The 13,925-nt window shown below is 46.0% G+C and overlaps 1 protein-coding gene across 1 annotated transcript in view; it reads left to right on the top strand.

Annotated features, from left to right (window-relative positions):
- Positions 1-13,925, top strand: part of Ccdc6 (coiled-coil domain containing 6) — a 98,552-nt gene that overhangs the window by 69,270 nt on the left and 15,357 nt on the right. Inside the window, exons 4-6 of the mRNA XM_027395104.2 lie at positions 3,137-3,240; positions 5,243-5,403; positions 10,696-10,852. Of these exons, the coding sequence (XP_027250905.1) occupies positions 3,137-3,240; positions 5,243-5,403; positions 10,696-10,852 (422 nt within the window). The remainder of the gene's footprint in view (positions 1-3,136; positions 3,241-5,242; positions 5,404-10,695; positions 10,853-13,925) is intronic.

The following is a 13,925-nucleotide window of genomic DNA, read 5'->3' as shown; positions in this document are numbered from 1 at the left end:
AATGGTGTCTTCTCTGGTCACTCCACTTTGAGGCAGACTTTCTCACTGAATCTGGAACCTACCAGCTAGCTGGTTAGTGCCAGGGACCAGCTTGCCCCAGAGGACTGGGATTACAGGTAGACTGCCCACGTCATGTGAATGGTGGGGATGCAAGTGAAGGTCCTCATTCTTACATAGTAAGTATTGCACCTACTGAGCCAACTGGTGGCCCCCTTAGTGTTTTTCTCTTCCCTCTCTTTTTGAAGAAATTACAATTACTTATTTGGGGGTAGATGGTGTGTACCATGGCATGTGAGGAGGTGGTATGTACCATGGTGTGTGTGTGTGTGTGTGTGTGTGTGTGTGTGTGTGTGTGTGTGTGTGTGTGATGGTATGTACCATGGCCTGTGGGGGGGGATAGTGTATACCATGGCATGTGGGAGGGGGAGATGGTGTGTACCATGGCATGTGTCTGTGGGGAGATGGTATGTAACATGGCATGTGTCTGTGGGGAGATGATGTGTACCATGGCTATGTGGGGGGGAGATGGTGTGTACCATGGCATGTGTGTGTGTATGTGAGATGGTGTGTACCATGGCATATGTGTGTGTGGGGGGAGATGGTATGTACCATGGCCTGTGGGGGGGGATAGTGTATACCATGGCATGTGTCTGTGGGGAGATGGTGTGTACCATGGCATGTGTCTGTGGGGAGATGATGTGTACCATGGCTATGTGGGGGGGAGATGGTGTGTACCATGGCGTGTGTGTGTGTGTGGGGAGATGGTATGTACCATGGCATGTGTGTGGGGGGAGATGGTGTGTACCATGGCATGTGTCTGTGGGGGGGAGATGGTGTGTACCATGGCATGTGTCTGTGGGAGGGAGATGGTGTGTACCATGGCATGTGTGTGTATGTGTGGGGAGATGGTGTATACCATGGCATGTGTCTGTGGGGAGATGGTGTATACCATGGCATGTGTCTGTGGGGAGATGGTGTGTACCATGGCATGTGTGTGTGTGGGGGGAGATGGTGTGTACCATGGCATGTGTGTGTGTGGGGGGAGATGGTGTGTACCATGGCATGTGTGTAGGGGGGTCAGATGGTTTGTACCATGGCATGTGTTGTGTGTGGGGGGAGATGGTGTGTACCATGGTGTGTGGAGCTCACAGGAAAAATCTATGGAAGTCAGTTCTCTGCAACCACGTGGTTTCTGAGGTGCGAACTCAGGTTTCCATGCTTGGTAGCAAGCGCCTTGGTCCACCGAGCCATCCTGTTGGTCCCAGGTTACTTTGAGAGAAGCTTCATTGCAACAGGCTTTGTGTCTATTGCACTTGTAGGGAAGTCTTCCTTTCAGCTTCTTGTGTGATGACTGAGTTAATAATGTGATTAGTAATGTCTGAGTTCTAACAGGCCGCTCTTCCACATTTTATTTGAGGGGACTGATCTTTGGAGTTCAGAGTGTATTTTCCCTTAGTGGTACTGATGAAATTGTGCTTAGACTAAACTGCTGCAAAGTGGATGGGAAGAACTTCTGTGAGCCTCATAGCTGAGCCTGATGTGAATGGGTGGAGTTCTCATTAATGGGCATCTCTTTCCCCTGCCCCTCCCCAGTATGAGGCCTCTATTTTACTTCATTGTGCATTTTGTTTCATTTAGTTTGGGCCCCTCCCCCTGCCTCAGCCTTTGAGTGCTGGGATTATGGGTTCTCTCAGCCTGCTCTAATAGGCAAATGAACAGTGGGAGGGAGGCACAGCAGAGCTGGGCCCCCTTGCCCTTTCTGAACTCCCCAGACACAAGCCTGACAAGCTGGGGGATCTCATGTCCCAGAAACACTTCCATACCGTGTTTATCCACTGAAGGAAGTTGAGGTTTAATAGGGGAATATAATAGGGCTCTCAGTCTAATGTTAATTAACCCCGAAGTGGGAAGTAGAACCGCTGAACACGAGTGAAGAATTGGGCATGCCACTGAAAGACTTAATTAGGGAGCAGCTTTTCAAACGAGCTTTGTGCCGATCGATCGGCTGGGTCCTGGGGGGTGGGGGTGGAGTGGGGGCTCAGCCTGATATACAGAGATTTGACTGTGGGTGAGAGGGTACCGGTTGTGGGAACTCTGAATTTAAAACAAAAACAGAACCTGAGAAGGGTATAGGGGAGATCATTACAGATCACCCAGCATTTTAGTAATTTTGAGGTGGTAGCCAGTCTTACCTGCTGGTCAAGATGCCCTGGGACCCCACGAAGCTCCCTGCTGCTTTCGTCACGGAGTACTTCTGAAGTACCCTGCTTGCTGCCCTTGAGCTGTTCTTCAAAGCCACAGTCCATCACGCAAATGAAATACTTTGTTTCCTATATAATCTTGGCTCATTCAATGCTTGTCCAAAACAAAAACAAAAACAAAACAAAAAAACCCTGCCATTATTTACTGACATCCTGAATGTAAACACATAGGATTCATTCATGAACAAAGCAGATGAGAGTGGGGGGAGATGAGGGAGGTGGCAGGGCTGGAGTGCATACCGTCACACATACATGTGCAAAGGTATCATTATTTTGTAATAAGATATTTTGGTAATAAAAGTGAATGAAATATAATAGCATCTCACAAAGCTATCATAGTAAATTACAACCAAGATATTGACATTATATTAAAAAAAAAAAAAAAGCAAGAATAGGGTCCCATGGAGTTATGCCCTAGATGGCTGGAACAAGATAAAACAAATAACCAAAGATTGAGCACAAGATTCTAAATGCCACTCATTAACGATGCCTAAGTTAAGTCACTTAAACTCATCACCCAGGCGTTGTATCCTTATCCTTTACAAACGGTGAATTCCCATCCGGTAATTTCCCATTCTTCCAGCTGAGCATTGGCGGAGCTGGGATTTGAACCCTGATACTTGACTCGAGGTCTGTGATCATAACTACTTGGTTCTCTTGGCTTTTTTCGAGACAGTAAGTCTAATTCTGGAGGTGAAATAGCGCTGGGTGGCTGTCTGGCTGAAGTGGTTACAGTTATAGGAACTAGTTTGATCCAGTGCCTGGTCATTCGAAAGCTGTTTTGCCCGCTCTTTCTTTCACATTCATGGTGAGATCCAGCCAAAGATACTCCAGTGCCCTGGCATTCTCAGTAAAGCTGTTCCCTTTTCCTCTAGTTGAGACGAGAGAAGATTGACCTGGAAAACACATTGGAGCAAGAACAAGAGGCGCTGGTGAATCGTCTGTGGAAGAGGATGGATAAGCTGGAAGCTGAAAAGAGGTTTGTTAGCCTTGCTCGCGGGCCTGCGTGCCTGCGTGCGTGCGTGCGTGCATGCGCGCATGCGCGCGCCTGCCTGCCTGCCTGCGGGCATGGGTATTTCGAGTCTGTTAACTAGGGATAACAGTGGGACATGTGAATTGCTTGGGTGACACAGACCATCCTAACTTGTTAAGGGAAATATATGTTGATCTCTCTTATGGTTGTCTCTGCTCTATGCGTGGCTCTTCTCTCTCAAGTTCGGGATTCTTTTTATTTGTTGATACAAGGCCAAGTCAGAGTCATCCACGGTGCCACAGTTCACCTGTTAGTGTGCATCGCTAAGATTTACTTAGTTGGGGGATTTTCATAGAAAAATGGCTATCCGTTTGCTTTTAAACCCACTGTAAATAAATACCTGTGGATATTTAATACTTGTGTGTTCAGTGTACATACACAGATATAAAATGTCACCCAACACCAACAACAGACATTTCCTAAATTACCTTGTTGCAGATTGCCTTCGTCCTCGTTTTTGGTCACTCTGTACTTGGGGGTTGGAAGGGACAAGGCTTCTGGGAATGGCAGGAAGATCCTGTCTCGGAGCTTTGTATGGGATAAAGGCGAGTTTCCTTTTAAGTTGATTATTAGTTCCCTGCCCCAGAATCCTGTGTTTGTCTCTGAGAAGCCTGTGCCATTCTGTTCCACACTGTTCTGAGTTCATATGTAGAATTACAAACAGCCAACCACAGAGCTTAAGAAAAGTGAAGATTTGAAATATATGTTAGGAAAAATCCTCCAGCCATAACCACTCAGCACTATGGTAGCAGTTCTAATACATTGAATCTTGAAGTTATTTTGTGATTGCGACCACATTTACCTATTAATTTTCTCAACTAGGGTAGAACTGCAGGTAAGTCCGTTTACAGTTGTGTCAAATTGAGAGGTAAACAATTCAATATAAAGCAAACCCCAGGAGCCCCCAGCAGCTTATAAAAGGTGGTTAAAGAGGGTTGCAGTTAGCCTGCCTTTTTGGAATGCAGTTAGAGGCTTTATGTACATATAATTGTATTGTTATTGAACTTAGCTGTAGGAAGTGGTCATTTTGTAGGTAAAATGCTGTTGAGCCTTTTCTGAGTTTTATCTGATAATGATAATTGGTAGGGAAGTGGGCACACCAGCCATTAACCAAATAATTCTGACTTGGTTTGGGTGTTTTTTTTTAACATTTTATTGTTGGCCCCAGTTTTCCAAACCTTCCACCCAAGTTTTACTTGGGAGGAGCTCTAGTGGCTATTAAGTAACTTCATCCTCCGGGGCAATTCATAGCAGTTCCTAAATTTCACCCAGAGCATCAAGAGGGGAGAATTTCTTTATTCCCTCCATCCTCCGCAGCCAGCTTGCTAACCATACAGTCAGCTAGGTTTGCTGGACTCTGGGCATAGTAACCAGAAACGTGTTCAACAGACTTCACAGTTATGATTGACTGCCAGGGTCACTCAAAGAGCAGAAGGAACAGGGATGATGGCTCCGTGGTGTCGTATTTGCTGCACAAAGCCTGAGGACCGGCCTGAGTTGAGATTCCCAGTACCCACATAAAGCTGGATACACTAGCCCATGCGTGTAATCCCAGTGTGCTCCTAAAGTGAGATGGGAGGTGGAGACAGGAGAATTCCCAGAAGCCTGGGGCCAGTTTACCTTGCTTAGCAGCAGAGAAGAAGAGACCTCGTTGCAGAGGGGAGAGGCGAGGACCCATACCTAAGAATGTCCTCTCACTTCCATGTGCGGGTACCCCAGGTACACCTGTGCTAACACCTGAACACACAATAAACACAACAGAAATGAGATCTTGCCAGTCTTCCTGTTTGACCAGTGATAATTGGTCAGGATGGACAGAGAGGTGTCAGTCTGTCCAATGGGCGATTTTCAGGCCGGCTCTCGGCTCAAATGCTGAATAGTGTTCTACCGCAAACTGTTATTCATTGTTTCTTTTTTTTTTTTTTTTTCCTTTTTCTTTTCCGTGAAGAATCCTACAGGAGAAACTAGATCAGCCCGTGTCTGCCCCACCATCACCTAGAGACATCTCCATGGAGATCGACTCTCCTGAGAACATGATGAGGCATATCAGGTTTTTAAAGAACGAAGTGGAGCGGCTGAAGAAGCAGCTGCGGGCTGCCCAGTTACAGCGTACGTGGCTCCCAACCCCCCGAGTTCCTGTCTGCTGAATCAGTGCGGGTACCAAGCCCACAGCCGTCCCTGTGCTTACTAGTGAACTCGTGGCGGCAGCCGTATCCATGGTGTACTTTATTAGCAGTGCGCAGACATTTGTACACGTGTTAGCTGTCTTTCTGGGATATAGTTTTAAAAAGAAAGCGATCACGGGGGGGGGGGGGTTGGCGGCAATAATTTAGAATACTTTCAGAAGATAAATTCTGATAATCTCAAGAGGGGGGTCACTGAGGTAGCAGGATCCCGGATATCTTCCTTCCTTCCTTGCCGAGATAAAATTCTCTGACTTAAGGGAGAATGTGCTCATTTGGCATGTGGGTTACAGCTCACGGTGACATGGGAAGTCACAGAGGAACCGGTCACATCATACCCATGGTTGGAAATGGAGAACGGTTGATAAATGCATACACGTGCTTGGCTACCTTCCTATTTAAATATGTATATATACATATGTATATATATTATGACTTCTTTGGGAATTCCGTGTCAAGTGTTTTGATTATAGTCACCATTTGCTCCTCCCCCTAGCTCCTCCCTCGCCCCCCAGCTTTGTGTCTGCATTTTATTTAACTCCCCGAACCCACTCATGCTGTCTAGGTACCCAAGTGGGGAGCCATCCATTGCAGCAGAGTCAGCCTGCTGGGTCCTGACTCCGACCTAGACCTCAAGAACACTGCCTGGGAACAGAGTCACTCACTATGCATGGCCTCCCACATCGATGGGTATAATTAAAATAATCCCTCCGTACCATGTTCTGAGTCCCCTTTCCATGTGGTTCTGTTACTGAACTTGGCTGGGGGAGCGGGTCACAACCTGTAACCCCAAATCAGGTCTGGCTACTTGTCCTCAGTGAGGCGATAAAAAGGCCAAATTCATAGTGGAAAGCAGAAAAGGAAGATTTAGTCACTGGCCACATTGGGGAAGGGGACAAAGAGCCAGCTAGACCCCTCAAGTCTGTTTTCCAGGTCCTACGGTGAGATAGAAGTTTACATAAGGGACCAAGGATTTGCACATGTAAGCAGCTCTGGTCAAAGCATGGTCCCACCCCTGGTGGATGTACCTTTGGGTTTGAGTCTCATCTTGTACTGTACCAAATCTCTTCCAAGGAGATAGGTTCCCCTCTGGCTGTCTCCCTCTCCTTCTCCCAGTGTGAGATTCCTGGGGGAAATTTCAATGTCTTTGGTGCCCACTGTTTCAGTAGTCTGATAGAGTAAAAGACAAAAGTGTTTTAGAGTGTTTGCATTTCTGCCTGTTAAAGTTCTAGACGGTATCAAATTGACAATTAAAACTACCAGGCCAGGTGACCTTTGTAGTCTGTTTGATGTGCTAATGAATCTGCACAGGGGCTCTCTGCACTTCTGCTCTGTGAAGGGAGGACTGTGGAGGGTGTTTGCCTTCCTTACTGCTGAATCTAACCTCAGCTGACATTTGCGCATGGTATTTGCAGAATAAATGCTTTTGAAATTTAGGCTTAATATTTTGAAAAAGGCCAAGTTGTGGAGTTGGAAGTCAGGGTCCTGGGTTTCTGAACTTGTCTGGGTCTCTCTGCATTTTTAGGGCTCTGCCCTCCTCCTGCAAATGTTTGGTTGCAGACATCTCTTCCATGAGGTAAAATAGTGGGAGAAGGGCTTCCCTTTCCCTGTTACTGCCAGGTGAGCAGTCTGCACAGGCCCATAACTAGTGTTCTCCCAGATGTGTGCGCGCATACAAAATTGCTTCATACCAAGAATTAGACAGTAATCAGGACACTCTGCATCTTTCTCTTTGAAAACACTTCTGTTTTTTCAGGACAGGGTTTCTCTGTGTAGTTCTGACTGTCCTGGAACTTGCTCGGTAGGCAACTCAGAGATCCACCTGCCTCTGCCTCCCTAGTGCGTGCTGGAGTAAAGGTGTGCACCACCACTGCTAGGCAAAAACACTTTTAAAAACAGCCAGTCTTGCACTTCTTCTCCCAGATACCTACCCAGCTGCTTTGGACCCTCGTTAAAGCCTGACAAAGGATCCCCTTTCAGAATATGGTTATTACATTTATTTATTTAATGTGTGTGTGTGTGTGTGTGTGTGTGTGTGTGTGCGCGCGCGCGTGCGTGCATGCATGGCCTGGTGCTCATGTGTTGGTTTCAGAACAACTTGTGGGAGTAAGTTCTCTCCTTTCACCATGTGGGTTGAGGGATCCGGCTCAGGTCAGCCGACTTGGTGGCAAGTGTGCCTCTTATCTGAAGGACCATCTCCCCAGCCCCAAATGACCCTGGTTTATTGTTTTCCTCCAGCTGCAGTGAGCATGCTTGTGTACACATCTCCCTATGCACAGGCACCTTGGGCAGATCCCAGGCAGACCGGTCCACTCAGTAGAAGGCACGTTGATCATCTCACTGGCTGCTACCTTACTTCTCCCCTGAAGTGTTTTACACGTTAGAGGTTCAGTGTTCCGTCTTGGATGGTATATCAAGACCGTGGAGTCTTTCAGAAGTACGGCGTGTTCTCTCTTGTTGCTGCAACAAGCCTAGGCACAGTGGTTGGAAAGGGCACAGATAGACTCTGTTGTAGCTCTGGAGGCCAGAGGTCTGACATGTGGGGCTTCCAAGGCTATATAGTAAGTAGCACTGTGTGCCTCTGGAGGTGTCTGTAGAATCCTAGACACCCCTCTTGTTTTGTGCCACTTCGGGCTCCATCCATGCCTCCACTGTGGTTCCCCCTTGTGGGGATGTCACTCCCATGTCCTCTCCCTGTTCAGGTCTCCTTTTCACTCAGACTAACCCTTGTGATTATCTTAGGTACCCACCCTGATAATCCAGGATTACCACAGCATCCTGCATCCTTAACCTCATCACACCTACCAAATCCCTTTTGTCTTTGTTGTGTCATGCGGTAGCCTGTTGGGGATGAATCTGTTGGCACTGCCTTCATTCTTGCTAGTGCTGGGTGGCTTTCTGAGGACTGTAGTCCTCTGAAATGTTTGTTTTTAATCCAGATAATTCTGAGGTGTCTTGGGTAACTGCTGCAGGTACTCCATGAAGCCAGGTGAGCTAAATCAAAACCGTCTCAGTGCCCATTTGTTCTGGGCTGGATAGGAGTGCATTTTTATCACCTCTTGCCAGGACACCCAGCTCCCCCCCCCCTTTTTTTTTCTTCCTCATTCGTGCTTGGCCAGTCATCCCGGAGGGAAGGATGCTTTGTCCTCATCCCTTGGCACTCACTGCACTGCTTGGTCTTTGAAAGGCCTGCAGATCTTGCTGAAAGTGTCTGTGAATGCTAGTGTGATTGTTTTCCCAGGACAGAAAAGGCTGGCCCAAAGAGGCTGTCAGCATCGCTAGGGCTTAGGGGGCATTGTGCTAATGACCCGTCCTGTCCTCTGTCTCCAACTTTGTGTATCAGATGGCCTGTGTCACTGTGACATTAGCCCCTCAGCCTCCATCCCTCCTGACGCACTTGAAGATCTCAAGTTCTCAGTTTGGGTTGAGTCTTAGGATCTGCTGGGGCTCAGTCTCCATGAAGTCCATAGGCTGGGAAGGAGATAGAAAACAGCCCGTTACAGGGAGCATTGCTTTGAAACCGGTTTGGATGCCAGCCTCACTGGATAGCACCTGTGATTCGATTTCAATGGTACTAGACTGTGAGGGCCAGACTAACTCCCCCCCACACACACCCCACATACACACAGGAGAGCTATGTGACAGGGGACCAGCAGAGGGCACCCAAGGAATGCCTTGGGTCCAGCCTCCTATGCCTGGGTCCTGACACTGGATAAGTAGCACAGGGAGCCTGTTAGTGTATCTGAGTTAAACTGATGCATTGACAGGTCCTGTGGTCCCACCTGAGGTGACGTTCTTCTCACAGCATTCCTCTGCTGAGTCCCCCTATGCTAATGAACTGCCTTCTCCTTTTAATTTTGTTATATTGTATTTTTGTTTGTTGGAGACAGGGTCTCATTATGTAACCCTTGTTGACCTCAAATTCTCAACCCTCCTGCCTTAACCCACCCCTGGGTGCTGGGAATACAGGCATGTATCCCACGTCCCGCCTGAATTGCAATTTTCTTTGAAAAACGATATTTCTTCTTAAATCACTATTTGGGGAAACTTTGCTGTTTATGGAAGAGAAGTTGTTTCTGTAGTCACTGTCTGAATTTGAACAACATTAGGTACACCCAGGGTCACCTGGTGCTTGCTGTTGAGCTCCGTGAGAAACCTGCACACGAGCATGCTTGGAGAGACTTAATTTAAGCTGTTCATATTAAAAGTGAGCTCCATAAGTATTTTCCCAGCATCTCTTCAATTAAACAAACTTTGCATATGGAATAGGCAGCAGGGTTTCTGGCTGTACTCAAAAACAGCTGAGAGGTTTAGTGTTTAGTCTGCATAATGGTGTCTAATAATCTGGGCATTTTAATTTCTGAAACCCGGCAGGAGGGGTGGCTCACTGGTTAGGACTGCTTCCTGCTCACCCAGAGGATCTTAGTTCAATTCCTAGCAGTTGTAATTTCAGCGCTAGAGCATGGGGACATCTTCTTGCTTCCATGGACATTGTACTGTAGCGCATACACTAACACACAGACACACATCTATGCATAATTTGAAGTAAAGCATTAACTGAAATAGAAAAGTTTAAGAGCTTTGGTATATTTTGTAATGATGCATATTCAGAAATCGCCCGAGCCTGAGGACCTGAGTTCGATCCCCAGAACCCACATGATTGAAGGAGTGAGCCAGTTCCCAAAGGTAGTCCATATACATCTGGATGAGGCTTGCATACACTTTGTGGAAAAGAGTTTTGTGCACTGTGTAAAGTTCTGCTTTGCAAGGACGTTACCTGTTACCGAACGAACACATTCTGCTAGCACAGTGCTGGGTGGTGCTCGGCCACCATGCACAGTGATGTGATGCCCCACACCTCAGGTGGCCTGTCTAGAGTGAACAGGCAGCCTATAGGGCAACGGTGGGCCAGTCACCCCAGCTTCCACCATGGAGAAGGAAGGTCTGACAAGGTGGTAAAGGAAACTCAGCCCCAGGTCTGTCCTGTCTTCACCTGAGAGCCCCCATCCTGCAAATGCAGGATGCCATGAAGATGCCTAGCCTGTCTACACTGCCTGTTAGATCATTTGCTAACTGTAACTCACTTGTGAACTTTGATGGCTGAGGATAAAATTTAAACCCTGGACTCCTGAGATGGTGGTAGCGGGGTGGGGCCATTCCAAAGGCGGGGTGATGGTTGCACAAAACCGAAGTTTAATTGCAAGCTGTGTCTTTTCAGATTCGGAGAAGATGGCCCAGTACTTGGAGGAGGAGAGGCACATGAGGGAAGAGAACTTGAGGCTCCAGCGGAAGCTCCAGAGGGAGATGGAGAGAAGGGAAGCTCTGTGTCGCCAGCTCTCTGAGAGCGAGTCCAGCTTGGAAATGGATGACGAAAGGTTTGCACCCATAAATCCACCCCCCCCAGCTACTCCCTCCCCCGCACACATGCCACACACACCATCTATAACTCCAGTCCCAGGGGACCCAGTGCCCTCTTCTGTCCTCCACGGGCACCAGGCATGTCCGTTGTGTACAGGCATACTTGCAGGCAAAAACAGCCGTATACATAAATTGATTTTAAAATGATATATTCCAGAAGGGGAGAGCTTGAATGTCATATGGACTGTGGTGATGAATACCCCCACATTATAGCAATGCTCCCAGTAGGATATGTGCAAGATTGAATACTCTGCTTACGCCAGAGAAGAAACTGCCCTTTTCTTGGCATGGGAAGGGGGGAGGGGTGGGGGAATGAAGGCAGAGCTGCCATGTGTTTTGTTTTTAAATTTTCAACACTGATACTTAAATGTAAGCAAAAGTACTAGAGAAATATATTTCCTATTTCTAGTAGCAGGAATAAAAAAGTTCACATACTTGGATACAAATATTACAGGCACGTTTAGCAAGTTTTTTCCTCCAAATCTGCTTTAATTGAATTGCAAATATTTCAGTGATTTTTCTTTCCCCTTTAGTTTTGTTTTGTTTTGTTTTTTGTTTTTCGAGACAGGGTTTCTCTGTGGCTTTGGAGGCTGACCTGGAACTAGCTCTTGTAGACCAGGCTGGTCTGGAACTCACAGAGATTCCCCCTTTAGAATATTTATGTTGCCTCATTTGTCAGTACACTTTGCCAAGCCCCCCCCTTTTTTTTAATTCCTTGATAATTTCAAACATATATATTGAATTTGGGTCATTTTCATCCCCCCACGACACTCACTCACACTCTCTCTCTCTCTCTCTCTCTCTCTCTCTCTCTCTCTCTCTCACACACACACACACACACACACACACACACACACACACACACACACTTTTCCATCAGCCCCCTCCTGCTTTGATGTCTTTGTTTTTAATGGACTAAGTTTAGTATTTAGTTCATATATGCATCTGTGTCCTCTAGAAATAATTGTTATGATCTTAATCAGAAAGGCATCAGGCCTTAGTAATTACAGAATAATCTATGGAGAGTTTGGTGTGATTTTTTTTTTTTTTCAGACAGTGTTGGGTTTCATAGAGACAGTGTCTCTCAAATATGTACATCCCTTGACCACATTCACTTCACACCCTCCGCTTTCTTCCACCTGATTGGTCGTCTTTCCCTCGGCCTGCCTTGTGATTTTATGGCATATGTGTATATATAATTTATGTGTCTGTAAGAAATCTAGAACCCTCAAATGAGAGACAATGTGATACTTGACTCCAAATCTGGCTTAGCTGACTTACTTTGGTTCCCAGAAGCCTCTGTGCTCCAGCAAATGGCATCATTTCTGTCTTATTTACAACTGTATAGGCTCCCCCTGCATACACACAGCACGTTTCTCTCATGGACAGACCTCCCCATGCAGAATCCACAAGTCTGCTGTTTGGAATAGAACCGTAGCAGCATAGATGGACAGGTATCTCTGTAATTCTGTGACTTTAAAAGCCCTCTGGTAACTGATAATCCAGAAGTGGCACGTCTGACTCATGTGACAGTTCTGGTTTTGTTTTCTAAGAAACCCTCATACTCATTTTGATAGCAGTTGGACTGGTTCACATTCCCACCAGCGGCCTATGTGGGCTTCCTTGTATTCACAGCCCCACCAGCGTTTGTTCCTTGTTTTCTCAGAAACTGCCATTCCAACCAGGATGAGAATCTCCATACTGACATTTTCTCAGGTAGCTAAGGATGTTGGACATTTTTTTCATATGTTTACTGACTGTTTACACTTCTTTTTTTTTAAAAAAAAATATCAGTTTTGTTTTGTTTTGTTTTTGAGTTAGGGTCTCACTCTGCAGCCCTGGCTGTCCTGGAGAGCTCGCTCTGTAGACCAGGCTGTCCTCAGACTCACAAGGCATGCACCACCACATCTTCGGCTTTTAAGAACCAGTGTTTATCTCATTTGCCAATTCATCCATGGGCATGTTTGGTTTTTTAGTACTTACTTTTTTTCAGTTGTCTTATATATTCTGAGTATTATTAACCCTGTGTGATGTGTAGCCGGCAACGATTTTCTCCCACTCTGGGCTTCCTCCTCAGCACTTTGCTTCTCTGTTTCATACCGTCCCAATTGTCAGTTCTCGATGTTATTTCCTGAGCTGTTATCATTCTTTTCAGAAAGTCTTCACCAAGGCAAAGTGTTTCCCTTGAAGTGTTTCCCTCTAGTGTGGTGGCTTCAGACTCTCAGGTCTTACCATTAAAGACTTTGCTCCATTTTGAGTTGATTTTTGTACAAGTTTCATTCTACCTGTGGGTATCCAGCTTTCTCAGTACTATCTGCTAAAGAGGCTGTCCCTTCTCCAGTGTATATTTTTGTGTCTTTCTCAAAAAGTCAGGTAGTTACATGGATTTAATCTTGCCTCTGCCTATTTTATCAATGTGCCATGATGTTTTTATGACTGTGACTCAGTAGTATAACTTGAAATCGGACATGGTGACACTGTGAACTCTGTTCCTTTTGTTCGAATTGCTTTGCTTCTCTGGAGTCCTTTGTGCTTGTCTCTCAATTTTTGGATTCCCCGCTCCCATGTCTATGAAGAATACCTTTGGAATTTTGATGAGGACTGCAAATACCATTATAGGAATTCTGCTTATTCATGCCGATGGGAACTTCTTCCATCTTCTGGGGTCTTTATCAAATTTCTTTTCTTCAGAGTTTTAAATTTTATCATCGTCGTTGAGGTCTTTAACTTCTTGGTTTAGTTTTATTCCTAGGTTTTTAATTCCATGATTTATTCCTTGCCAGGGTTGGTATATAGAAAGTCTGAGTTTTTAGATGTTGATTTTTGTACCTTGTTACTTTTCTGAAAGTGTTTATCTGATTTAAGGGTTTTCACATGGAGTCCTTGGGATTATTTTGTGTAACAAATAGTATATACAAATAGGAGTTGTTCAATTTCTTCCTCTCTTTATTCATATCAATTTTATTTTTGTCTGCTTTCTCCTAGCTAAGGCTTCATGGACATACTTGAGTAAGTGGGCATCCTTGTCAC

This window comes from Cricetulus griseus, assembly GCF_003668045.3.
Source record: "Cricetulus griseus strain 17A/GY chromosome 1 unlocalized genomic scaffold, alternate assembly CriGri-PICRH-1.0 chr1_0, whole genome shotgun sequence".
Classification (NCBI taxonomy): domain Eukaryota; kingdom Metazoa; phylum Chordata; class Mammalia; order Rodentia; family Cricetidae; genus Cricetulus; species Cricetulus griseus.
The sequence above is the reverse complement of the archived record's forward strand: the minus strand, read 5'-3'. Positions and strand labels throughout refer to the sequence as shown.